The sequence below is a fragment of the Phaenicophaeus curvirostris genome, unplaced genomic scaffold (genome assembly GCF_032191515.1).
Source record: "Phaenicophaeus curvirostris isolate KB17595 unplaced genomic scaffold, BPBGC_Pcur_1.0 scaffold_598, whole genome shotgun sequence".
NCBI lineage: Eukaryota > Metazoa > Chordata > Aves > Cuculiformes > Cuculidae > Phaenicophaeus > Phaenicophaeus curvirostris.
In genome coordinates, this window is record NW_027207128.1 from 2,254 (window position 1) to 28,808 (window position 26,555).

Sequence of the window (26,555 nt, forward strand, 5' to 3'; positions counted from 1 at the left end):
CCCCCCCCATCTCCAGGACCCTCCCAGGACCCCCTCTCCCCCATTTTAGGGCCCCCCCCCATCTCCTAGGACCCCCCCTCACCCCAATTTCTCATCCATAGGGACCCGCCCCCTCCCCAATTTAGGGGCCCCCCCCATCTCCTAGGACCCCCCCCCCCGCCCAATTTCTCATCCATAGGGACCCCCCCCTCCTCCCATTTTAGGGCCCCCCCCATCTCCTAGGACCCCCCCCCTACCCCAATTTCTCATCCATAGGGACCCCCCCTCCCTATTTTAGGGCCACCCCCCATCTCCCAGGACCCCCCCCAAGACACCCCCCCACCCCCCGAAATTCTTCATCCATAGGGACCCCCACCCAGGACCCCCCCCCAATTTCTCATCCATAGGGACCCCCCCCTCCCCAATTTAGGGCCCCCCCCCCATCTCCTAGGACCCCCCCACCCCAATTTCTCATCCATAGGGACCCCCCCCTCCCCATTTTAGGGCCCCCCCCACCCCCAAGACCCCCCTGTCCCCCCCCCAACCCCCCCCAACCACTCCAAGAGGCTTTTTTGGGGGGGGGGGGGATTCATTTATTGCCCCCCCGGGGGGTGTTTTTTTTGGGGGGGGGGGGTCAGAGCCCCCCCAGCGCCCCCAAAAGGGGCAAGAGCCCCGAGTCCGGCGCCGGCTCCTTGATCAGCTGCAGGATCTGAGGGGAAAGAGGCGTTAACCCGGTTAACTAGCCGCTAACTAGTCGTTAACCAGCCCTAACTAGTCGTTACGCCGCCCCTGAGCGGCTGCAGGCAACGCGCGAAGCGGATCCTAACTAGTCCCCAAGGACAGCCCCTAACTAGACCTCAACTAACCTGCTAACCAGCCCCTAACTACCTGCTAACCAGCCCCTAACCAGTCCCCAATCGACTGGGAGGGACTGGGAGGGACTGGGAAGGGACTGGGGGGGACTGGGAGTAACTGGAAGTCACTGGTATGAACTGGTTTGACTGGTAGGGCCTAGTTTGACTAGTTTAACAGGCTGGGACTGGTCTAACTGGTTTATACTGGTCCATACTGGTTTATACTGGTCCATACTGGTTTATACTGGTCCATACTGGTCTATACTGGTCCATACATCCTTGAAGCACGCGACTAGGAGTGACTGTGAGTGACTGGTATGGACTGGGAGTGACTGGTATGGACTGGGAGTGACTGGTATGGACTGGTTTGAGTGGTTTAACTAGCTGGGACTGGTCTCTACTGGTCTATACTGGTTTATACTGGTCCATACTGGTTTATACTGGTCCATACTGGTTTATACTGGTCCATACATCCTTGAAGCACGCGACTAGGAGTGACTGTGAGCGACTGGTATGGACTGGGAGTGACTGGTATGGACTGGTTTGAGTGGTTTAACTAGCTGGGACTGGTCTAACTGGTCCATACTGGTTTATACTGGTCCATACTGGTTTATACTGGTCCATACACCCTTGAAGGACGCGACTAGGAGGGACTGGGAGCGACTGGAATGAACTGGAAGGGACTGGTTTGACTGGTATGGACTGGTTTGAGTGGTTTAACTGGTCTGGACTGGTCTCTACTGGTCTCTACTGGTTTATACTGGTCTATACTGGTTTATACTGGTCCATACTGGTCTATACTGGTCCGTACATCCTTGAAGGACGCGACTAGGAGTGACTGGTAGCGACTGGTATGGACTGGGAGTGACTGGTATGGACTGGTTTGAGTGGTTTAACTAGCTGGGACTGGTCTAACTGGTCCATACTGGTTTATACTGGTCCATACTGGTCTATACTGGTCCATACTGGTCTATACTGGTCCGTACATCCTTGAAGCACACGACTAGGAGTGACTGGGAGTGACTGGTATGGACTGGGAGTGACTGGTTTGAGTGGTTTAACTAGCTGGGACTGGTCTAACTGGTCTATACTGGTTTATACTGGTCCATACTGGTTTATACTGGTCCATACATCCTTGAAGCACGCGACTAGGAGGGACTGTGAGTGACTGGTATGGACTGGGAGTGACTGGTATGGACTGGTTTGAGTGGTTTAACTAGCTGGGACTGGTCTAACTGGTCCATACTGGTTTATACTGGTCCACACTGGTTTATACTGGTCCATACTGGTTTATACTGGTCCATACATCCTTGAAGGACGCGACTAGGAGTGACTGTGAGCGACTGGTATGGACTGGGAGTGACTGGTATGGACTGGTTTGAGTGGTTTAACTAGCTGGGACTGGTCTATACTGGTCTATACTGGTTTATACTGGTCCATACTGGTTTATACTGGTCCATACTGGTCTATACCGGTCCATACATCCTTGAAGGACGCGACTAGGAGTGACTGGGAGCGACGGGAATGAACTGGAAGGGACTGGTTTGACCGGTATGGACTGGTTTGAGTGGTTTAACTAGCTGGGACTGGTCTAACTGGTCCATACTGGTTTATACTGGTCCATACTGGTCCATACTGGTTTATACTGGTCCATACATCCTTGAAGCACACGACTAGGAGGGACTGTGAGCGACTGGAATGAACTGGAAGGGACTGGTTTGACTGGTATGGACTGGTTTGAGTGGTTTAACTGGTCTGGACTGGTCTAACTGGTCTATACTGGTTTATACTGGTCTATACTGGTTTATACTGGTCCGTACGTGCTTGAAGTGGGGGTGCTGGGCGTCGCGCAGCAGCAGGAGGAGGAGGCTCTCGCTGGTGCTCAGGAAGGCTCCGCTCTGCCTCAGTCTCCCCAGAGCCACCACGCGATCCAGCTGGCTGGGGGGGGGGGGGGGGGGGGGTCAGGGACCCCCCCTGAACCCCAAAACCTCCCCCTGAACCCCCAAATCCAACCCCCGACCCCCCCCAAACCCCCCAAAATCCACTTACACCCCCCTAAAAACCCCCTTAGACGCCCCCGATAGCCCCTAAAGCCTCTATAACGCCCCCTCAGACCCCCCCAATTCCCTTAGAGACCCCCCCCAACCCCCCCTGAACCCCAAAACCACCCCCTGAACCCCCAAATCCAACCCCCGACCCCCCCAAACCCCCCAAAACCCACTTAGACCCCCCAAAAAACTCCTTAGACCCCCCCAATTTCCTTATAGACCCCCCCAGACCCCCCAATTCCCTTAGAGACCCCCCCAATTCCCTTAGAGACCCCCCCCGAACCCCAAAATTTCCCCCCCGAACCCCAAAAACCTGCGGGAGGAGCAGGCGTCGACCACCACGTGGACATCGAGCCCCCTCCCCAGTAGATCCAGCGCCGTTTGCTTTTTTTGGGGGGGGGGGGGCACCCCAAATTTAGTAGCCCCTCCAGAACCCCCCACAACCCCCCCAAATCTCTGGGACCCCCCCAAAATCCCTTCCAGCCCCCCAAATTCCTGGGTCTGCCCCCCCCCAAATCCTTAAGTTCCCTTCAAACTCCAAATTTGGGGTGTCCCCCCCCCACCCCAAAGCCCTGGGACCCCCGTATCTGACACCCCCAAACCCCTTGAACCCCCATATCTGGCCCCATATCTGACCCCCCAAAACCCCTGGGACCCCCATATCTGACCCCCATAAACCCCTTGAACCCCCATATCTGACCCCCCCAAACCCCTGGGACCCCCATATCTGACCCCCCAAACCCCTTGAACCCCCATATCTGACCCCCCAAACCCCTGGGACCCCCATATCTGATCCCCCAAATCCCTTGAACCCCCATATCTGACCCCCCCAAACCCCTGAACCCCCATATCTGACCCCCCCAAACTCCTTGAACCCCCATATCTGACCCCCCCAAACCCCTTGAACCCCCATATCTGACCCCCACAAACCCCTTGAACCCCCATATCTGACCCCCCCAAACCCCTGGGACCCCCATATCTGACCCCCCAAATCCCTTGAACCCCCATATCTGACCCCCCCAAACCCCTGAACCCCCATATCTGACCCCCCCAAACCCCTTGAACCCCCATATCTGACCCCCCAAACTCCTTGAACCCCCATATCTGACCCCCCCAAACCCCTGGGACCCCCGTATCTGACCCCACTGACCCCCCAAAATCCCTGAACCCCTTGAACCCCCATATCTGACCCCCCCAAACCCCTTGAACCCCCATATCTGATCCCCCAAACCCCTTGAACCCCCATATCTGGCCCCTCTGAACCCCTTGAACCCCCATATCTGACCCCCCCAAACCCCTTGAACCCCCATATCTGACCCCTCTGAACCCCCAAAATCCCTGGGACCCCCATATCTGACCCCCCAAACCCCTTGAACCCCCATATCTGAACCCCCAAGCCCCTTGAACCCCCATATCTGACCCCCCCCAGCCCTCTATTTCCCTGGGTCCCCCCCAAAAGCTCATGTGACCCCCCAGAAATTTTGGGGTGCCCCCCCCGACCACGATGCAGCCCTGGGTCTCGATGCCGCAGAGGATGGCGGCTTCGATTTTGGGGTCCCCCTCCCCCAAATCCTGGCTCCCCCAGCCCCCTCAGCCCCCTGGGTCCCCCCCAAAAGCTCATGTGACCCCCCCAAAATTTTGGGGTGCCCCCCTCCTCTGACCATGATGCAGGCCTGGGTCTCGATGCCGCAGAGGATGGCGGCTTCGATTTTGGGGTTCGCCCTGAGCTCGGCCTCCACCGCCGGCACCAACATGCTGAAGCAGGTTTTGGGGTGCTTGGGGAGGTCCTGAACCCCCAGCTCGGGCACGGTGGGACCCAGGATGTCGGGGCGCTGCTCGGTCACCACCACCGGCACCCCCAAAACCCGGCAGCCCTGAGGGGAAAGGAGGGGGGAAATATTGGGGTCCCAGGGGGTTTGGGGGGCTCAGGGGGGTCAGATATCGGGGTTTGGGGGTTCAGTGGGGTCAGATATTGGGGTCCTAGGGGTTTGGGGGGGTCAGATATGGGGGTTCAAGGGGTTTGGGGGGTCAGATTTGGGGGTTCAAGGGGTTTGGGGGGGTCAAATATGGGGGTTCAAGGGGTTTGGGGGGTCAGATATGGGGGTTCAAGGGGTTTGGGGGGGTCAGATTTGGGGGTGTCAGGGGTTTGGGGGGGTCAGATATGGGGGTTTGGGGGTTCAGTGGGGTCAGATATGGGGGTGTCAGGGGGTTTGGGGGTCAGATATTGGGGTCCTAGGGGTTTGGGGGGGTCAGATATGGGGGTTCAAGGGGTTTGGGGGTCAGATATGGGGGTTCAAGGGGTTTGGGGGGTCAGATATGGGGGTGTCAGGGGTTTGGGGGGGTCAGATATGGGGGTTCAAGGGGTTTGGGGGGTCAGATATGGGGGTTCAGGGGTTTGGGGGGTCAGATTTGGGGGTTCAAGGGGTTTGGGGGGGTCGGATATGGGGGTTTGGGGGTTCAGTGGGGTCAGATATTGGGGTCCTAGGGGTTTGGGGGGGTCAGATATGGGGATTTGGGGGTTCAGTGGGGTCAGATATGGGGGTGTCAGGGGTTTGGGGGGGTCAGATATGGGGGTTCAAGGGGTTTGGGGGGTCAGATATGGGGGTTCAAGCGGTTTGGGGGGTCGGATATGGGGGTTTGGAGGTTCAGTGGGGTCAGATATGGGGGTTCAAGGGGTTTGGGGGGTCAGATATTGGGGTCCTAGGGGTTTGGGGGGGTCAGATATGGGGGTTCAAGGGGTTTGGGGGATCAGATATGGGGGTGTCAGGGGTTTTGGGGGGGTCAGATTTGGGGGTTCACGGGGGTTTGGGGGTCAGATATTGGGGTACTAGGGGTTTGGGGGGGTCAGATATGGGGGTTCAGGGGTTTGAGGGGTCAGATATGGGGGTTCAAGGGGTTTGGGGGGGTCAGATATGGGGGTGTCAGGGGTTTGGGGGGTCAGATATGGGGGTTTGGGGGTTCAGTGGGGTCAGATATGGGGGTGTCAGGGGTTTGGGGGGTCAGATATGGGGGTTTGGGGGATCAGTGGGGTCAGATATGGGGGTGTCAAGGGGTTTGTGGGGGTCAGATTTGGGGGTTGAGGGGTTTGGGGGGGTCAGATATGGGGGTTCAAGGGGTTTGAGGGGGGTCAGATATGGGGGTTCAAGGGGTTTGGGGGGTCAGATATGGGGGTGTCAGGGGTTTGGGGGGGTCAGATATGGGGGTTTGGGGGTTCAGTGGGGTCAGATATTGGGGTCCCAGGGGTTTGGGGGGGTCAGATTTGGGGGTTCAAGGGGTTTGGGGGAGTCAGATATGGGGGTTCAGGGGTTTGGGGGGTCGGATATGGGGGTTCAAGGGGTTTGGGGGGTCAGATATGGGGGTGTCAGGGGTTTGGGGGGGGTCAGATATGGGGGTTCAGGGGTTCAGTGGGGTCAGATATGGGGGTGTCAGGGGTTTGGGGGATCTGATATGGGGGTTCAAGGGGTTTGGGGGGGTCAGATTTGGGGGTTCCACCTGGAGGACGCGGCTGGCGACGGCGACGACCTCGGGGAAGAAGGCGACCGAGTGTCGGAATCGCTCCTGGAGGTCGCAGAGCAAAAGGACCGAGCGGGACGGGGCCAGGAGGCCCAGGCGGGAGGCGGCCATGGCGCTCGCACACGCGTGTGTGCAAGGGGCACCTGGAGGCACGAGGACGCGTGGCACGAGGCCCACGTGCGAGCTCCACCCCCCCCCCCCCCCGCCTCGCGCGTCTCCCGTGTCACCGCCTGGCGGTGACACGGGAGACGCGCGAGGCGGGGGGGGGGTCACAAGGGGAGCGAGTGGGAGCTCGCACGGGGGTCACGTGACCCGCAGCGGCTCACACTCAGGTCATGTGACCCAGGTGTGAGCTCACACTCGTGTCATGTGAGCCACAGCGGCTCAGACTCAGGTCATGTGACCCATTTGTGAGCTCACACTCGTGTCATGTGAGCCACAGCAGCTCACACTCAGGTCATGTGACCCACTTGTGAGCTCACACTCGTGTCACGTGACCCACAGTGGCTCAGACTCAGGTCACGTGACCCAGGTGTGAGCTCACACTCGTGTCATGTGACCCAGGTGTGAGCTCACACTCGTGTCATGTGATCTGCACCGGCTCAGACTCAGGTCATGTGACCCAGGTGTGAGCTCACACTCGTGTCATGTGACCCAGGTGTGAGCTCACACTCGTGTCATGTGACCCACATCGGCTTAGACTCAGGTCATGTGACCCAGGTGTGAGCTCACACTCGTGTCATGTGAGCCACAGCGGCTCAGACTCAGGTCATGTGACCCAGGTGTGAGCTCACACTCGTGTCATGTGACCCAGGTGTGAGCTCACACTCGTGTCATGTGACCCACATCGGCTTAGACTCAGGTCATGTGACCCAGGTGTGAGCTCACACTCGTGTCATGTGAGCCACAGCGGCTCAGACTCAGGTCATGTGACCCAGGTGTGAGCTCACACTCGTGTCACGTGACCCACAGCAGCTGAGACTCAGGTCATGTGACCCAGGTGTGAGCTCACACTCGTGTCACGTGACCCACAGCGGCTCAGACTCAGGTCATGTGATCCAGGTGTGAGCTCACACTCATGTCATGTGATCTGCACCGGCTCAGACTCGGGTCATGTGACCCATTTGTGAGCTCACACTCGTGTCATGTGATCTGCACCGGCTCAGACTCAGGTCATGTGACCCACTTGTGAGCTCACACTCGTGTCACGTGACCCACAGTGGCTCAGACTCAGGTCACGTGACCCAGGTGTGAGCTCACACTCATGTCTTGTGACCCACGTGTGAGCTCACACACATGTCACGTGACCCAAACCGGCCCAGACTCAGGTCATGTGACCCAGGTGTGAGCTCACACTTGTGTCACGTGACCCACAGCCACTCACACTCAAGTCATGTGACCCAGGTGTGAACTCACACTCATGTCACGTGAGCCACAGCCGCTCACACTCAAGTCATGTGACCCAGGTGTGAGCTCACACTTGTGTCATGTGACCCACAGCCGCTCACACTCAAGTCATGTGACCCAGGTGTGAGCTCACACTTGTGTCATGTGACCCACAGCCGCTCACACTCAAGTCATGTGACCCATTTGTGAGCTCACACTCGTGTCACATGACCCACAGCGGCTCAGGCTCAGGTCATGTGACCCAGGTGTGAGCTCACACTCATGTCATGTGATCTGCACCAGCTCAGACTCAGGTCATGTGACCCAGGTGTGAGCTCACACTCGTGTCACGTGAGCCACAGCGGCTCAGTCTCAGGTCATGTGACCCATTTGTGAGCTCACACTCGTGTCATGCGACCCCACACTCGTGTCATGTGACCCACAGCGACTCAGACTCAGGTCATGTGACCCAGGTGTGAGCTCACACTCATGTCTTGTGACCCACGTGTGAGCTCACACTCGTGTCACATGACCCACAGCGGCTCAGACTCAGGTCACGTGACCCAGGTGTGAGCTCACACTCGTGTCATGTGATCTGCACCGGCTCAGACTCAGGTCATGTGACCCAGGTGTGAGCTCACACTCGTGTCACGTGACCCACAGCCGCTCACACTCAAGTCATGTGACCCATTTGTGAGCTCACACTCGTGTCACATGACCCACAGCGGCTCAGGCTCAGGTCATGTGACCCAGGTGTGAGCTCACACTCATGTCATGTGATCTGCACCAGCTCAGACTCAGGTCATGTGACCCAGGTGTGAGCTCACACTCGTGTCACGTGAGCCACAGCGGCTCAGTCTCAGGTCATGTGACCCATTTGTGAGCTCACACTCGTGTCATGCGACCCCACACTCGTGTCATGTGACCCACAGCGACTCAGACTCAGGTCATGTGACCCAGGTGTGAGCTCACACTCATGTCTTGTGACCCACGTGTGAGCTCACACTCGTGTCACATGACCCACAGCGGCTCAGACTCAGGTCACGTGACCCAGGTGTGAGCTCACACTCGTGTCATGTGATCTGCACCGGCTCAGACTCAGGTCATGTGACCCAGGTGTGAGCTCACACTCGTGTCACGTGACCCACAGCCGCTCACACTCAAGTCATGTGACCCATTTGTGAGCTCACACTCGTGTCACATGACCCACAGCGGCTCAGGCTCAGGTCATGTGACCCAGGTGTGAGCTCACACTCATGTCATGTGATCTGCACCAGCTCAGACTCAGGTCATGTGACCCAGGTGTGAGCTCACACTCGTGTCACGTGAGCCACAGCGGCTCAGTCTCAGGTCATGTGACCCATTTGTGAGCTCACACTCGTGTCATGCGACCCCACACTCGTGTCATGTGACCCACAGCGACTCAGACTCAGGTCATGTGACCCAGGTGTGAGCTCACACTCGTGTCATGTGATCTGCACCGGCTCAGACTCAGGTCATGTGACCCAGGTGTGAGCTCACACTCGTGTCACGTGACCCACAGCCGCTCACACTCAAGTCATGTGACCCATTTGTGAGCTCACACTCGTGTCACATGACCCACAGCGGCTCAGGCTCAGGTCATGTGACCCAGGTGTGAGCTCACACTCATGTCATGTGATCTGCACCAGCTCAGACTCAGGTCATGTGACCCAGGTGTGAGCTCACACTCGTGTCACGTGACCCACAGCCGCTCACACTCAAGTCATGTGACCCATTTGTGAGCTCACACTCGCATCACGTGACCCACAGCGGCTCAGTCTCAGGTCATGTGACCCATTTGTGAGCTCACACTCGTGTCATGTGACCCCACACTCGTGTCACGTGACCCACAGCGGCTCAGACTCAGGTCATGTGACCCAGGTGTGAGCTCACACTCGTGTCACGTGACCCACAGCGGCTCAGACTCAGGTCACGTGACCCATTTGTGAGCTCACACGCATGTCACGTGACCCACACTGCCTCACACACGTGCCACGTGACCCACCCCGGCTCACACGCGTGTCACGTGACAGGAGCGCGCGCCGGTGCGGGTCACGTGACGCGCCGCCGGAGCCCGCACGAGGCTCACGTGACCCCGCACGCGCCGGGGCCCCCCGCCCCCCGCAAAAACCCGGCTCAGATCACGAGACGCGCGCGCGCTCCGGCCGCTGCCCCGGGTCACGTGACAACCGCGGGTCACGTGATCGCTCCTCCCACTCCACCCCGCCCCCCCGAGCAGCCAATCAGCGCGGAGCTCCGGGCCCCGCCCCCCTAGTTCCCCACAAGCCACGCCCCCCTGCCTCCCCCTCAGCCAATCAGCGCCGAGCCCCGGGCCCTAAGCCCCGCCCCCTCCCGCGCGGCCTGAGGGACCCGGAAAGGGCTCGAAGCGGCGCGGAGGGAAGGTCGGAGGCCCCTACGAGGGGTCGGAGCCCCCCCCAACCCCCCCAACTCCGTATTTTAAGATGGGGGGGGCTCTTTATACCTCGGGGGGGCTCGTTTAGCCGCGGGGGGGGCCTCGTTTCCCCTGGTGGGGGGGCTCTTACCTCTCCGGAGGCCCCGAGGTCCCGCGCTCGGATAGGCCGCGCGGCGCTGAGGGGCAGGGGAAGGGCCGAGGGGGCGGGGCTTCCGGTTTGGGGGGCGTGGCCTCAATGGGTGATTGACAGCTGAGGGGGCGTGGTCTGATGAGGGGCGTGGTCACGTGGGTTCGGCTAGCGCGGTCTATGGGGAAGGGGGCGTGGCTTGAGCGAGGGGGCGTGGCCTAACGGGGTCAGAGGGACCCAGGGGACCCCCCCATGTCCATCCAGAGCCCCCCAGGACGGACAGACGGACACGAGGGACCCCCCAGACCCCCCCAGGACGGACAGACGGACACGAGGGACCCCCCAGACCCCCCCAGGACGGACAGACGGACACGAGGGACCCCCCAGAGCCCCCCAGGACAGACAGACGGACACAAAGGATCCCCCCAGAGCCCCCCAGGACGGACAGACGGACACGAGGGACCCCCCAGAGCCCCCCAGGACGGACAGACGGACACGAGGGACCCCCCAGAGCCCCCCAGGACGGACAGACGGACACGAGGGACCCCCCAGAGCCCCCCAGGACGGACAGACGGACACGAGGGACCCCCCAGAGCCCCCCAGGACGGACAGACGGACACGAGGGACCCCCCAGAGCCCCCCAGGACGGACAGACGGACACGAGGGACCCCCCAGAGCCCCCCAGGACGGACAGACGGACACGAGGGACCCCCCAGAGCCCCCCAGGACGGACAGACGGACACGAGGGACCCCCCAGAGCCCCCCAGGACGGACAGACGGACACGAGGGACCCCCCAGAGCCCCCCAGGACGGACAGACGGACACGAGGGACCCCCCAGAGCCCCCCAGGACGGACAGATGGACACAAGGGTCACCCCCATGTCCATCCAGAGCCCCCCAGGACAGACAGATGGACACAAGGGACCCTCCAGAGCCCCCCAGGATGGACAGATGGACACAAGGGACCCCCCATGTCCATCCAGAGCCCCCCAGGATGGACAGACGGACACGAGGGACCCCCCCAGAGCCCCCCAGGATGGACAGACGGACACGAGGGACCCCCCAGAGCCCCCCAGGACGGACAGATGGACACGAGGGACCCCCCAGAGCCCCCCAGGACGGACAGACGGACACGAGGGACCCCCCAGAGCCCCCCAGGACGGACAGACGGACACGAGGGACCCCCCAGAGCCCCCCAGGACGGACAGACGGACACGAGGGACCCCCCCAGAGCCCCCCAGGACGGACAGACGGACACGAGGGACCCCCCAGAGCCCCCCAGGACGGACAGACGGACACGAGGGACCCCCCCCAGAGCCCCCCAGGACGGACAGACGGACACGAGGGACCCCCCAGAGCCCCCCAGGATGGACAGACGGACACGACGGACCCCCCAGAGCCCCCCAGGACGGACAGACGGACACGAGGGACCCCCCAGAGCCCCCCAGGACGGACAGATGGACACGAGGGACCCCCCAGAGCCCCCCAGGACGGACAGATGGACACAAGGGTCACCCCCATGTCCATCCAGAGCCCCCCAGGACAGACAGATGGACACAAGGGACCCTCCAGAGCCCCCCAGGATGGACAGATGGACACAAGGGACCCCCCATGTCCATCCAGAGCCCCCCAGGATGGACAGACGGACACGAGGGACCCCCCCAGAGCCCCCCAGGATGGACAGACGGACACGAGGGACCCCCCAGAGCCCCCCAGGACGGACAGATGGACACGAGGGACCCCCCAGAGCCCCCCAGGACGGACAGACGGACACGAGGGACCCCCCAGAGCCCCCCAGGACGGACAGACGGACACGAGGGACCCCCCAGAGCCCCCCAGGACGGACAGACGGACACGAGGGACCCCCCAGAGCCCCCCAGGACGGACAGACGGACACGAGGGACCCCCCAGAGCCCCCCAGGACGGACAGACGGACACGAGGGACCCCCCAGAGCCCCCCAGGACGGACAGACGGACACGAGGGACCCCCCAGAGCCCCCCAGGACGGACAGACGGACACGAGGGACCCCCCAGAGCCCCCCAGGACGGACAGACGGACACGAGGGACCCCCCCCAGAGCCCCCCAGGACGGACAGACGGACACGAGGGACCCCCTCCAGAGCCCCCCAGGACGGACAGACGGACACGAGGGACCCCCCAGAGCCCCCCAGGACGGACAGACGGACACGAGGGACCCCCCAGAGCCCCCCAGGACGGACAGACGGACACGAGGGACCCCCCCCAGAGCCCCCCAGGACGGACAGACGGACACGAGGGACCCCCCAGAGCCCCCCAGGACGGACAGACGGACACGAGGGACCCCCCAGAGCCCCCCAGGACGGACAGACGGACACGAGGGACCCCCCAGAGCCCCCCAGGACAGACAGACGGACACGAGGGACCCCCCAGAGCCCCCCAGGACGGACAGACGGACACGAGGGACCCCCCAGAGCCCCCCAGGACGGACAGACGGACACGAGGGACCCCCCAGAGCCCCCCAGGACGGACAGACGGACACGAGGGACCCCCCAGAGCCCCCCAGGACGGACAGACGGACACGAGGGACCCCCCAGAGCCCCCCAGGACGGACAGACGGACACGAGGGACCCCCCAGAGCCCCCCAGGACGGACAGACGGACACGAGGCCCCATTCAGAGACTCCCGGACAGACGGACGGACACGGGGTCTCAGTTTATTGAGGGGGGAGGGGGTTAAATGTAGCCACAGGGTGTGGATCTGGAAGGAAGGGGGGTAATTAATTAATTAACCCCCTAATTAAGCCCCCTAATTAATCACCACCCCCATGAAGCCCTTAATTAACCCTTAATTAGTCGCCCCCCCTAATTAAACCCTCCCCAATGAACCCCCTATTAATGTGCTCAACTGATCAGGCCTTAATTAATCACCCCTTAATTAATCACCCCTTAATTAATCACCCCAATTAACCCTCCCAAACACCCCTTAATTAATCACCCCAATCAAACACCCCTTAATTAATCAACCCAATTAACCCTCCTAATCAAACACTCCTTAATTAATCACCCCAATCAAACACCCCTTAATTAATCACCCCAATTAACCCTCCTAATCAAACACTCCTTAATTAATCACCCCTTAATTAATCATCCCAATCAACGCCACATTTAACCCCCCAATTAACCCCTCCAATTAATCACCTCCCATTAACCCCCCACTTAAATACCCCTTAATTAATCCCCCAATCAACCCCCCATCACCCCAATTAACCCCTTAATTAATCAATTAATCACCTCCAATTAACCCCCCCACTTACCTCCCCCCTAAACCCCCCCAAGAACCCCCCTTAATGACCCCCCCCAATTATCCCCCCTAATTAACCCCCCTCCAATTAACCCCCCCTAATTAACCCCCCCTAATTAACCCCCCTAATTAACCCCTTAATTACCCCCCCTCTCTCTTCAGGCGCCGCCTTCACCTTCACTGGGGCACTGGAAGGGGGGGGAAGCAAAAAATTGGGGTGCTGACAGCTCCCCCCCCACTATTTTGGGGTCCCTCCTCAAGTTTTGGGGTCCCCCCCGGTTTTAGGGTCCCCCAAGACCCTCGGGACCCCCCCCAAGATATTGGGGACCCCCCCCGCACCCCCAAATCCCCCCCTGCTCCATCCCCAGCTCCCTACTGTCCCCCCCTCCAATTTTGGGGTCCCCCTCCATGTTTTGGGGTCTCCCCTCAAGTTTTGGGGTCCCCCCCGATTTCGGGGTCCCCCTAGACTCTCAGGACCCTCCCCAGATATTGGGGAGCCCCCCTGCACCCCCAAATCTTCCCCTTACCCCCCTCCCACCACTGCTCCATCCCCAGCTCCCTATTGTCCCCCCACCCCTCAAATTTTGGGGTCCCCCTCCACGTTTTGGGCTCCCCCCTCAAGTTTTGGGGTGCCCCCCGATTTCGGGGTCCCCCTAGACTCTCAGGACCCCCCCCAGATATTGGGGAGCCCCCCTGCACCCCCAAATCTTCCCCTTACCCCCCTCCCACCACCACTCCATCCCCAGCTCCCTATTGTCCTCCCCCCCCTTTAAGTTTCGGGGTCCCCCTCCAAGTTTTGGGCTCCCCCCTCCAGTTTTGGGGTCCCCCCCTGTTTTAGGGTCCCATCCCAGTTTTGGGGACCCCCCTGAGACCCTCGGGAGCCCCCCCTGCACCCCAAAATCCCCTCCTTGCCCCTCTCCCACCTCCTTGCAGGCCCCACTTCTCCCTCCCCAGCTCCCTAGTGTGTCCCCCCACCCCTTCAAATTTTGGGGTCCCCCTCCATGCTTTGGGGTCCCCCCTCAAGTTTTGGGGTCCCCCCCGATTTCGGGGTCCCCCTAGAACCTCGGGAGCCCCCCCTGCACCCCGAAACCCCCCCCCCTGCCCCTCTCCCATCTCCTTGCAGACCCCACTTCTCCCTCCCCAGCTCCCTAGTGTGTCCCCCCACCCCTTCAAATTTCGGGGCCCCCCTCCAAGTTTTGGGGTCCCCCCCGATTTCGGGGTCCCCCTAGACTCTCAGGACCCCCCCCAGATATTGGGGACCCCCCCTGCACCCCCAAATCTTCCCCTTGCCCCCCTCCCCCCACTGCTCCATCCCCAGCTCCCTATTGTCCCCCCACCCCTCAAATTTTGGGGTCCCCCTCCAAGTTTTGGGGTCTCCCCTCAAGTTTTGGGGTGCCCCCCGATTTCGGGTTCCCCCTAGACTCTCAGGACCCCCCCCAGATATTGGGGATACCCCCCTGCACCCCCAAATCTTCACCTTGCCCCCCTCCCACCACCGCTCCATCCCCAGCTCCCTATTGTCCTCCCCCCCCTTTAAGTTTTGGGGTCCCCCTCCAAGCTTTGGGCTCCCCCCTCCAGTTTTGGGGTCCCCCGTGTTTTAGGGTCCCATCCCAGTTTTGGGGACCCCCCTGAGACCCTCAGGAGCCCCCTCTGCACCCCAAAATCCCCCCCTTGCCCCTCTCCCATCTCCTTGCAGACCCCACTTCTCCCTCCCCAGCTCCCTAGTGTCCCCCCACCCCTTCAAATTTCGGGGTCCCCCTCCAAGCTTTGGGCTCCCCCCTCAAGTTTTGGGGTCCCCCCGATTTCGGGGTCCCCCTAGAACCTCGGGAGCCCCCCCTGCACCCCGAAACCCCCCCCCTGCCCCTCTCCCACCTCCTTGCAGACCCCACTTCTCCATCCCCAGCTCCCTAGTGTCCCCCCCCCTTCAAATTTTGGGGTCCCCCTCCAAGCTTTGGGGTCCCCCCTCCGGTTTTGGGGTCCCCCCCGTACCCCGAATCTCCAGCTTGCACTCGGTGAGGGCCTCCCCCAGCTCGTTGACGGCGCGGCAGCCGTAGGTGCCCCCGTCGAAGGGTCCCGGTTTGCGGATCTGGAGGGTCAGGACCCCCTGGCTGTGCCGAGCCAGGAACCGCGGGTCCTCCCCGATGGCCACTTGGTTCTTCAGCCACACCACCTTGGGCTGGGGGGGGGGGAAACAGGGTTGGGGACCCCCCCTGAACCCCAAAATCTCACCTGAACCCCAAAAAACCCACCCCCCGAACCCCAAAAATCAACCCCTGAGCCCTCAAACCCACCCAACGCAACCCAATCCCCTCCAAGAACCCTCCAAGAAGCCTCCAAGAACACCCCAGACCTTGGTTCTTGGGCTGGGGGGGGACAACACGGGGTTGGGGACCCCCCCCGAACCCCAAAAACTCACCTGAACCCAAAAAAAACACACCCCGAACCCCAAAAATCAACCCCGGAGCCCTCAAACCCACCCAACGCAAGCCAATCCCCTCCAAGAACCCTCCGAGAACCCTCTAAGAACCCTCCAAGCCTTGGTTCTACAGCCACCACTCCATGGGATGGGGGGAAACAGGGTTGGGGACCCCCCTGAACCCCAAAATCTCACCTGAACCCCAGAAAACCACCCCCCGAACCCCAAAAATCAACCCCGGAGCCCTCAAACCCACCCAACGCAGCCCAATCCCCTCCAAGAACCCTCCAAGAACCCTCCAAGGAGCCTCCAAGAACCCTCCAAGAACACCCCCGACCTTGGTTCTTGGGCTGGGGGGGGGGACGACACAAGGTTGGGGACCCCCCCCGAACCCCAAAATCTCACCTGAACCTCAAAAAAACACCCCCCGAACCCCAAAAAATCAACCCCTGAGCCCACAAACCCACCCAACGCAAGCCAATCCCCTCCAAGAACCCTCTAAGAACCCTCCAAGCCTTGGTTCTACAGCCACGACTCCATGGGATGGGGGGAAAACAGGGTTGGGGACCCCCCCGAACCCCAAAAACTCACCTGAACCCCAAAAAACCACCCCCTGAACCCCAAAAATCAACCCCTGAGCCCTCAAACCCACCCAACACAAGCCAATCCCCTCCAAGAACCCTCCGAGAACCCTCCAAGCCTTGATTCTACAGCCACGACTCCATGGGATGGGAGGAAAAAGGGTTGGGGACCCCCCCCGAACCCCAAAAACTCACCTGAACCCCAAAAAACCACCCCCTGAACCCCAAAAATCAACCCCTGAGCCCTCAAACCCACCCAACGCAAGCCAATCCCCTCCAAGAACCCTCCAAGAAGCCTCCAAGAACCCTCCAAGAACACCCCCGACCTTGGTTCTTGGGCTGGTGGGGGACGACACAAGGTTGGGGACCCCCCCGAACCCCAAAAACTCACCTGAACCCCAAAAAACCACCCCTGAACCCCAAAAACCCACCCCTGAACCCCAAAAATCAACCCCTGAGCCCTCAAACCCACCCAACGCAAGCCAATCCCCTCCAAGAACCCTCCGAGAACCCTCCAATCCTTCGTTCTTGGGGAACATCAGCTTGGGATGGGGGGGACAAAGGGTTGGGGACCCCCCCGAACCCCAAAAACTCACCTGAACCCCAAAAAACCACCCCCTGAACCCCAAAAATCAACCCCTGAGCCCTCAAACCCACCCAACGCAGCCCAATCCCCTCCAAGAACCCCCCAATCCTTGGTTCTTGGGGAACATCATGTTGGGATAGGGGGGGACACAGGGTTGGGGACCCCCCCGAACCCCAAAAACTCACCTGAACCCCCAAATAACACCCCCTGAACCCCCCAAACACCCCTTGAACCCCAAAAGCTTTAGGGACCCCCCAAAACCACCCACAGCGGGTTCTCCATCCCTTGATCTGGGTGGGGGGGACAGGGATGGGGACCCCAAAACTGCCCCCCAAGCCCTTTAGCTGCACCCCAACCCCCTCAAACTTGGGGGGCAGAGTCGGGGGGACCCCCCCTGCACCCCAAAACCATTGGGGGGCACCCCAAAAGCTTTAGGGGGACCCCAAAACCCTCTCTAACCACCCACAGCGGGTTCTCTCTATCTTGATCTGGGTGGGGGGGACAGGGCTGGGGACCCCAAAACTGCCCCCCAAGCCCTTTAGCTGCACCCTAACCCCCTCAAACTTGGGGGGCAGAGTCAGGGGGACCCCCTGCACCCCAAAACCATTAGGAGGGCACCCCAAAAGCTTTAGGGGTACCCCAAAACCCTCTGGAACCACCCACAGCGGGTTCTCTCTATCTTGATCTGGGTGGGGGGGACAGGGCTGGGGACCCCAAAACTGCCCCTCAAGCCCTTTAGCTGCACCCCAACCCCCTCAAACTTGGGGGGGAGAGTCGGGGGGACCCCCCTGCACCCCAAAACCATTAGAGGGGCACCCCAAAAGCTTTAGGGGGACCCCAAAACCCTCTCTAACCACCCACAGCGGGTTCTCTCTATCTTGATCTGGGTGGGGGGGACAGGGCTGGGGACCCCAAAACTGCCCCCCAAGCCCTTTAGCTGCACCCTAACCCCCTCAAACTTGGGGGGCAGAGTCGGGGGGAACCCCCTGAACCCCAAAACCATTAGGGGGGCACCCCAAAAGCTTTAGGGGGACCCCAAAACCCTCTGGAACCACCCACAGCGGGTTCTCTCTATCTTGATCTGGGTGGGGGGGACAGGGATGGGGACCCCAAAACTGCTCCCCAAGCCCTTTAGCTGCACCCCAACCCCCTCAAACTTGGGGGGCAGAGTCAGGGGGACCCCCTGCACCCCAAAACCATTAGGGGGGCACCCCAAAAGCTTTAGGGAGACCCCAAAACCACCCACAGCAGGTTCTCTGTATCTTGATCTGGGTGGGGGGGACAGGGATGGGGACCCCAAAATCGCCTCCCCAAGCCCTTTAGCTGCACCCCAACCCCCTCAAACTTGGGGGGCAGAGTCGGGGGGACCCCCCCTGCACCCCAAAACCATTAGGGGGCACCCCAAAAGCTTTAGGGGGGACCCCAAAACCACCCACAGCGGGTTCTCCATTCCTTGGTTTGGGTGGGGGGGACAGGGCTGGGGACCCCAAAACTGCCCCCCAAGCCCTTTAGCTGCACCCCAACCCCCTCAAACTTGGGGGGCAGAGTCAGGGGGACCCCCTGCACCCCAAAACCATTAGGGGGGCACCCCAAAAGCTTTAGGGAGACCCCAAAACCACCCACAGCAGGTTCTCTGTATCTTGATCTGGGTGGGGGGGACAGGGCTGGGGACCCCAAAACTGCCCCCCAAGCCCTTTAGCTGCACCCCAACCCCCTCAAACTTGGGGGGCAGGGTCGGGGGGACCCCAAAATGGGGGCCGGACCTTGGGGTGCCCCCGGACGGCGCAGTTGAGGGCGGTGGTGTAGCCGGCGACCGCGCTTCGATCCACGAGGGGGGTGAGGAATTGGGGGGCCTGGCGGAAGTCGTGCTCCTGGAACTGGGGGGGCTTCAGCGTCACACCTAGGGGAGAAAAGTGGGGGTACGGTCGGGGGGGGACCCCAAAATATCATGGCGGGGGGATTGAGAGGGAGAGGGGACCCCAAAGTGCAAGGAGAGGGGGGTGAGAGAGCAGGGAAGCGCTGAACCCCAAAAAAATTGGGGGGGGTGAGAGGGAGGGGACCCCCTTGAACCCCTAAAAAATGGGGGTCTGAGAGGGAAGGGGACCCCAAAATAGCAGGAGGGGGGATTGAGAGGGAGGGGGGACCCCAAAGTGCAAGGAGAGGGGGGTGAGAGAGGGGGGAAGCCCTGAACCCCCAAAAAATGGGGGGGGGTGAGAGGGAGGGGAACCCCAAAATAGCCAAATGCCCCCCCATGGACACCCCCAAACGCCTCAAAGCCCCCCCAAAAGCCCCCAAGGCCCCCCTTCGGCCACCAGCCCTGGGCTCTCACTAGCCCCACAGGCCCCCCAGCCCCATAGCTGCCCCCGAGGACCCCCGGGACCCCCCCAAACCCCTCAGAGCCCCCCCAAATCCCCCCCAAATCCCTCAAAGCCCCCCAAAAACACCCCCCGACCTGCCTTTGGCCCCCAACCTTGGGTTCTAACTAGCCCCACACAGGCTCTCACTAGCCCCACAGGCCCCCCAGCCCCATAGCTGCCCCCCAGGACCCCCGGGACCCCCCCAAACCCCTCAGAGCCCCCCCCAATCCCCCCCAAACCCCTCAAAGCCCCCCCCTAAAGCCCCTCCAGACCGGCCTTTGGCCCCCACCCTTGGGCTCTCACTAGCCCCACACAGGCTCTCACTAGCCCCACAGGCCCCCCAGCCCCATAGCTGCCCCCCAGGACCCCAGGACCCCCCCAAATCCCTCAGAGCCCCCCCAAATCCCCCCCAAACCCCTCAAAGCCCCCCCCCAAAGCCCCTCCAGACCTGCCTTTGGCCCCCAACCTTGGGCTCTCACTAGCCCCCACGCAGGCTCTCACTAGCCCCACAGGCCCCCCAGCCCCATAACTGCCCCCCAGGACCCCCAGGACCCCCCCAAACCCCTCAGAGCCCCCCCAAATCCCCCCAAACCCCTCAAAGCCCCCCCAAAAGCCCCCCCAGACCTGCCTTTGGCCCCCAACCTTGGGCTCTCACTAGCCCCACGCAGGCTCTCACTAGCCCCACAGGCCCCCCAGCCCCATAGCTGCCCCCGAGGACCCCCGGGACCCCCCCAAACCCCTCAGAGCCCCCCCAAATCCCCCCCAAATCCCTCAAAGCCCCCCCCAAAAGCCCCCAAAGGCCCCCTTTGGCCACCAGCCCTGGGCTCTCACTAGCCCCACAGGCCCCCCAGCCCCATAGCTGCCCCCCAGGACCCCCAGGACCCCCCCAAACCCCTCAGAGCCCCCCCAAATCCCCCCCAAATCCCTCAAAGCCCCCCCCAAAGCCCCCCCAGACCTGCCTTTGGCCCCCACCCTTGGGCTCTCACTAGCCCCACACAGGCTCTCACTAGCCCCACAGGCCCCCCAGCCCCATAGCTGCCCCCCAGGACCCCCGGGAGCCCCCCAAACCCCTCAGAGCCCCCCCAAATCGCCCCCCCCCGACCTGCTTTGGGGATGACGGCGGTGTTGGAGGACACCCCCGGGGTCTCGCTGGTCCCGCACAGGTTCTCGCTGAAGACGCGGAATCGATACTCGTTGCCCATGACCAGCTCGGACACCGTGCAGCGCGGGTGCCGGTTGTGCTCGTACACCGTGAACCACTCCTGGGGGGCACGGGGGGGGCTAGGGGTCACTTATGGGGCGCTGGGGGTCACTATAGGTCGCTATGCATCACTTATGGGTCTCTATGGATCACTTACGGGTTGCTCTGGGTCACTTATGGGTCGCTATGGGTCACTTATGGGGCGCTATGTGTCACTTATGGGGTGCTATGGGTCACTTATGGGTCACTATGAGTCGCTATGGGTCACTTATGGGGCGCTATGTGTCACTTATGGGTCACTATGAGTCGCTATGGGTCACTTATGGGGCACTATGTGTCACTTATGGGTCGCTCTGGGTCGCTATGGGTCACTTATGGGGCACTATGTGTCACTTATGGGTCACTATGGGTCCCTATGGGTTGCTATGGGTCACTTATGGGGTGCTATGGGGCCTCTATGGGCTCTATGGGTCTCTATGGGGTCGCTATGGGGTCGCTATGGTCTCTATGGGGTCTCTATGGGCTCTATGGGGTCTCTAGGGGTCCCTATGTGTCTCTGTGGGGTCTCTGTGTATCTCTATGTTCTCTATGGGTCTCTATGGGTCGCTACGGGTCTCTATAGGGTCTCTATGGGGTCTCTATGGGGCCTCTATGGGCTCTATGGGGTCTCTGTGGGGTCTCTGTGGGTCTCTGTGGGGTCTCTGTGGGGTCTCTATGGTCTCTATAGGGTCTCTATAGGGTCTCTATAGGGTCTCTGTGGTCTCTATAGGGTCTCTATAGGGTCTCTGTGGGGTCTCTATAGGGTCTCTATGGGTCTCTATGGGGTCTCTGTGTGTCTCCATGGGGTCTCTATGGGGTCTCTAGGGGTCCCTATGGGTCTCTAGGGGGTCTCTATGGGGTCTCTAGGGGTCTCTATGGGTCTCTATGGGTCTTTATGGGGTCTCTATGGGGTCTCTATAGGGTCTCTGTGGGGTCTCTGTGGGGTCTCTATGGGCTCTATGGGGTCTCTATAGGGTCTCTGTGGGGTCTCTATGGGGTCTCTGTGGGGTCTCTATGGGGTCTCTGTGGGGTCTCTGTGGGGTCTCTGTGGGGTCTCTGTGGGTCTCTATGGGGTCTCTATAGGGTCTCTATGGGGTCTCTGTGGGGTCTCTATAGGGTCTCTATGGGGTCTCTGTGGGGTCTCTGTGGGGTCTCTGTGGGGTCTCTATAGGGTCTCTATAGGGTCTCTGTGGGGTCTCTGTGGGGTCTCTGTGGGGTCTCTGTGGGTCTCTGTGGGGTCTCTATAGGGTCTCTGTGGGGTCTCTATGGTCTCTGTGGGGTCTCTATAGGGTCTCTATAGGGTCTCTATAGGGTCTCTGTGGTCTCTATAGGGTCTCTATAGGGTCTCTATAGGGTCTCTATAGGGTCTCTGTGGGGTCTCTATAGGGTCTCTATGGGTCTCTATGGGGTCTCTATGGGTCTCTGTGGGGTCTCTGTGGGGTCTCTGTGGGGTCTCTCTGGGGTCTCTATGGGGTCTCTATGGGGTCTCTGTGGGTCTCTATGGGGTCTCTGTGGGGTCTCTATGGGGTCTCTATGGGGTCTCTGTGGGGTCTCTGTGGGGTCTCTATGGGGTCTCTATGGGGTCTCTGTGGGGTCTCTGTGGGTCTCTATGGGGTCTCTATAGGGTCTCTGTGGGGTCTCTGTGGGGTCTCTATAGGGTCTCTATGGGGTCTCTGTGGGGTCTCTACGGGGTCTCTGTGGGGTCTCTGTGGGGTCTCTATAGGGTCTCTATAGGGTCTCTGTGGGGTCTCTGTGGGGTCTCTATAGGGTCTCTATAGGGTCTCTGTGGGGTCTCTATGGGGTCTCTGTGGGGTCTCTGTGGGTCTCTGTGGGGTCTCTATAGGGTCTCTGTGGGGTCTCTATGGTCTCTGTGGGGTCTCTATAGGGTCTCTATAGGGTCTCTATAGGGTCTCTGTGGTCTCTATAGGGTCTCTATAGGGTCTCTGTGGGGTCTCTATAGGGTCTCTATGGGTCTCTATGGGGTCTCTATGGGTCTCTGTGGGGCTCTATGGGGTCTCTGTGGGGTCTCTGTGGGGTCTCTGTGGGGTCTCTATGGGGTCTCTGTGGGGTCTCTCTGGGGTCTCTGTGGGGTCTCTATAGGGTCTCTGTGGGTCTCTATGGGGTCTCTGTGGGGTCTCTGTGGGGTCTCTATGGGGTCTCTGTGGGGTCTCTGTGGGGTCTCTATAGGGTCTCTGTGGGGTCTCTATGGGGTCTCTATGGGGTCTCTGTGGGGTCTCTGTGGGGTCTCTATGGGGTCTCTGTGGGGTCTCTGTGGGGTCTCTGTGGGGTCTCTATAGGGTCTCTGTGGGGTCTCTATGGGGTCTCTATGGGTCTCTGTGGGGTCTCTGTGGGGTCTCTGTGGGGTCTCTGTGGGGTCTCTATAGGGTCTCTGTGGGGTCTCTATGGGGTCTCTGTGGGGTCTCTGTGGGGTCTCTATAGGGTCTCTGTGGGGTCTCTGTGGGGTCTCTGTGGGGTCTCTATGGGGTCTCTATAGGGTCTCTGTGGGGTCTCTGTGGGGTCTCTATAGGGTCTCTGTGGGGTCTCTGTGGGGTCTCTGTGGGGTCTCTGTGGGTCTCTGTGGGGTCTCTATAGGGTCTCTGTGGGGTCTCTATGGTCTCTGTGGGGTCTCTATAGGGTCTCTATAGGGTCTCTATAGGGTCTCTGTGGTCTCTATAGGGTCTCTATAGGGTCTCTATAGGGTCTCTGTGGGGTCTCTATAGGGTCTCTATGGGTCTCTATGGGGTCTCTGTGGGGTCTCTATAGGGTCTCTATGGGGTCTCTGTGGGGTCTCTATGGGGTCTCTGTGGGGTCTCTGTGGGGCTCTATGGGGTCTCTGTGGGGTCTCTGTGGGGTCTCTGTGGGGTCTCTATGGGGTCTCTGTGGGGTCTCTATAGGGTCTCTGTGGGTCTCTATGGGGTCTCTGTGGGGTCTCTGTGGGGTCTCTATGGGGTCTCTATGGGGTCTCTGTGGGGTCTCTATGGGGTCTCTGTGGGGTCTCTGTGGGTCTCTATGGGGTCTCTATAGGGTCTCTATGGGGTCTCTGTGGGGTCTCTATGGGGTCTCTGTGGGGTCTCTACGGGGTCTCTGTGGGGTCTCTATAGGGTCTCTATAGGGTCTCTGTGGGGTCTCTGTGGGGTCTCTATAGGGTCTCTGTGGGGTCTCTGTGGGGTCTCTATGGGGTCTCTGTGGGGTCTCTGTGGGGTCTCTGTGGGGTCTCTGTGGGTCTCTATGGGGTCTCTCTGGGGTCTCTGTGGGGTCTCTGTGGGGTCTCTGTGGGGTCTCTATGGGGTCTCTGTGGGGTCTCTATAGGGTCTCTATGGGGTCTCTGTGGGGTCTCTGTGGGGTCTCTATGGGGTCTCTGTGGGGTCTCTATGGGGTCTCTGTGGGGTCTCTGTGTGGTCTCTGTGGGGTCTCTGTGGGGTCTCTATAGGGTCTCTGTGGGGTCTCTGTGGGGTCTCTATGGGGTCTCTGTGGGGTCTCTATGGGGTCTCTGTGGGGTCTCTGTGGGGTCTCTATAGGGTCTCTATGGGGTCTCTGTGGGGTCTCTGTGGGGTCTCTGTGGGGTCTCTGTGGGGTCTCTATGGGGTCTCTATAGGGTCTCTGTGGGGTCTCTGTGGGGTCTCTGTGGGGTCTCTATAGGGTCTCTGTGGGGTCTCTGTGGGGTCTCTGTGGGGTCTCTGTGGGGTCTCTGTGGGTCTCTGTGGGGTCTCTATAGGGTCTCTGTGGGGTCTCTATGGTCTCTGTGGGGTCTCTATAGGGTCTCTATAGGGTCTCTATAGGGTCTCTGTGGTCTCTATAGGGTCTCTATAGGGTCTCTATAGGGTCTCTGTGGGGTCTCTGTGGGGTCTCTATGGGGTCTCTGTGGGGTCTCTGTGGGGCTCTATGGGGTCTCTGTGGGGTCTCTGTGGGGTCTCTGTGGGGTCTCTATGGGGTCTCTGTGGGGTCTCTATAGGGTCTCTGTGGGTCTCTATGGGGTCTCTGTGGGGTCTCTGTGGGGTCTCTATGGGGTCTCTATGGGGTCTCTGTGGGGTCTCTGTGGGGTCTCTATGGGGTCTCTGTGGGGTCTCTGTGGGTCTCTATGGGGTCTCTATAGGGTCTCTATGGGGTCTCTGTGGGGTCTCTATGGGGTCTCTGTGGGGTCTCTACGGGGTCTCTGTGGGGTCTCTATAGGGTCTCTATAGGGTCTCTGTGGGGTCTCTGTGGGGTCTCTATAGGGTCTCTGTGGGGTCTCTATGGGGTCTCTGTGGGGTCTCTGTGGGTCTCTGTGGGGTCTCTATAGGGTCTCTGTGGGGTCTCTATGGTCTCTGTGGGGTCTCTATAGGGTCTCTATAGGGTCTCTGTGGTCTCTATAGGGTCTCTATAGGGTCTCTGTGGGGTCTCTATAGGGTCTCTATGGGTCTCTATGGGGTCTCTATGGGTCTCTGTGGGGTCTCTGTGGGGTCTCTGTGGGGTCTCTGTGGGTCTCTATGGGGTCTCTATGGGGTCTCTATGGGGTCTCTATAGGGTCTCTGTGGGGTCTCTGTGGGGTCTCTATAGGGTCTCTGTGGGGTCTCTGTGGGTCTCTATAGGGTCTCTGTGGGGTCTCTGTGGGGTCTCTGTGGGTCTCTATGGGGTCTCTGTGGGGTCTCTATAGGGTCTCTATGGGGTCTCTGTGGGTCTCTATGGGGTCTCTGTGGGGTCTCTGTGGGGTCTCTATGGGGTCTCTGTGGGTCTCTATGGGGTCTCTATAGGGTCTCTATGGGGTCTCTGTGGGGTCTCTATAGGGTCTCTATGGGTCTCTGTGGGGTCTCTACGGGGTCTCTGTGGGGTCTCTGTGGGGTCTCTGTGGGGTCTCTATAGGGTCTCTGTGGGGTCTCTGTGGGGTCTCTATAGGGTCTCTGTGGGGTCTCTGTGGGGTCTCTATGGGGTCTCTGTGGGGTCTCTGTGGGTCTCTGTGGGGTCTCTATAGGGTCTCTGTGGGGTCTGTGGGGTCTCTATAGGGTCTCCATAGGGTCTCTATAGGGTCTCTGTGGGGTCTCTATAGGGTCTCTATGGGTCTCTATGGGGTCTCTGTGTGTCTCCATGGGGTCTCTATGGGGTCTCTAGGGGTCCCTATGGGTCTCTAGGGGGTCTCTATGGGGTCTCTAGGGGTCTCTATGGGTCTCTATGGGTCTTTATGGGGTCTCTATGGGGTCTCTATAGGGTCTCTGTGGGGTCTCTGTGGGGTCTCTATGGGCTCTATGGGGTCTCTATGGGGTCTCTATAGGGTCTCTGTGGGGTCTCTATGGGGTCTCTGTGGGGTCTCTATGGGCTCTATGGGGTCTCTGTGGGTCTCTGTGGGGTCTCTGTGGGGTCTCTGTGGGGTCTCTGTGGGTCTCTATGGGGTCTCTATAGGGTCTCTATGGGGTCTCTGTGGGGTCTCTATAGGGTCTCTATGGGGTCTCTGTGGGGTCTCTATGGGGTCTCTGTGGGGTCTCTGTGGGGGTCTCTGTGGGGTCTCTGTGGGTCTCTATGGGGTCTCTATAGGGTCTCTATGGGGTCTCTGTGGGGTCTCTATAGGGTCTCTATGGGGTCTCTGTGGGGTCTCTGTGGGGTCTCTGTGGGGTCTCTATAGGGTCTCTATAGGGTCTCTGTGGGGTCTCTGTGGGGTCTCTGTGGGGTCTCTGTGGGTCTCTGTGGGGTCTCTATAGGGTCTCTGTGGGGTCTCTATGGTCTCTGTGGGGTCTCTATAGGGTCTCTATAGGGTCTCTATAGGGTCTCTGTGGTCTCTATAGGG

General features: G+C 60.4%; 1 protein-coding gene and 1 long non-coding RNA gene across 3 annotated transcripts; both read right to left on the bottom strand.

Annotated features, from left to right (window-relative positions):
• Nucleotides 1-547: 547 nt before the first annotated feature.
• ISOC2 (isochorismatase domain containing 2) lies at nt 548-10,404 on the bottom strand. 2 transcript variants are annotated; one of them, XM_069883127.1, is made up of 6 exons: nt 10,345-10,404; nt 6,374-6,537; nt 4,543-4,755; nt 3,195-3,265; nt 2,654-2,771; nt 548-688 (listed from the first exon to the last, which is right to left on the bottom strand). In XM_069883127.1, the coding sequence occupies exons 2-6, from the start codon at nt 6,503-6,505 to the stop codon at nt 614-616; spliced, it is 609 nt and encodes a 202-aa protein (XP_069739228.1). In that variant the 5' UTR covers nt 6,506-6,537; nt 10,345-10,404; the 3' UTR covers nt 548-613. The 2 variants fall into 2 exon arrangements, with proteins under 2 accessions (XP_069739228.1, XP_069739229.1); XM_069883128.1 differs by lacking the exon at nt 3,195-3,265.
• A 2,583-nt stretch (nt 10,405-12,987) lies between these two features.
• On the bottom strand, nt 12,988-19,100 carry LOC138735224 (uncharacterized). Its single transcript, XR_011339692.1, has 4 exons — nt 18,967-19,100; nt 15,610-15,796; nt 13,766-13,808; nt 12,988-13,077 (listed from the first exon to the last, which is right to left on the bottom strand). It is a non-coding gene; the product is annotated as an uncharacterized lncRNA (long non-coding RNA).
• Nucleotides 19,101-26,555: the final 7,455 nt, after the last annotated feature.

Coding starts and splice junctions, on each gene's coding strand:
- ISOC2 (XM_069883127.1), bottom strand. CDS start 6,505: ATGGCCGCCTCCCGCCTGGGCCTCCTGGCCCCGTCCCGCTCGGTCCTT. Junction 4,756..6,373: donor TCGCCAGCCGCGTCCTCCAG/GTGGAACCCCCA, acceptor CTTTCCCCTCAG/GGCTGCCGGGTTTTGGGGGT. Junction 689..2,653: donor AGCACCCCCACTTCAAGCAC/GTACGGACCAGT, acceptor CTTTCCCCTCAG/ATCCTGCAGCTGATCAAGGA.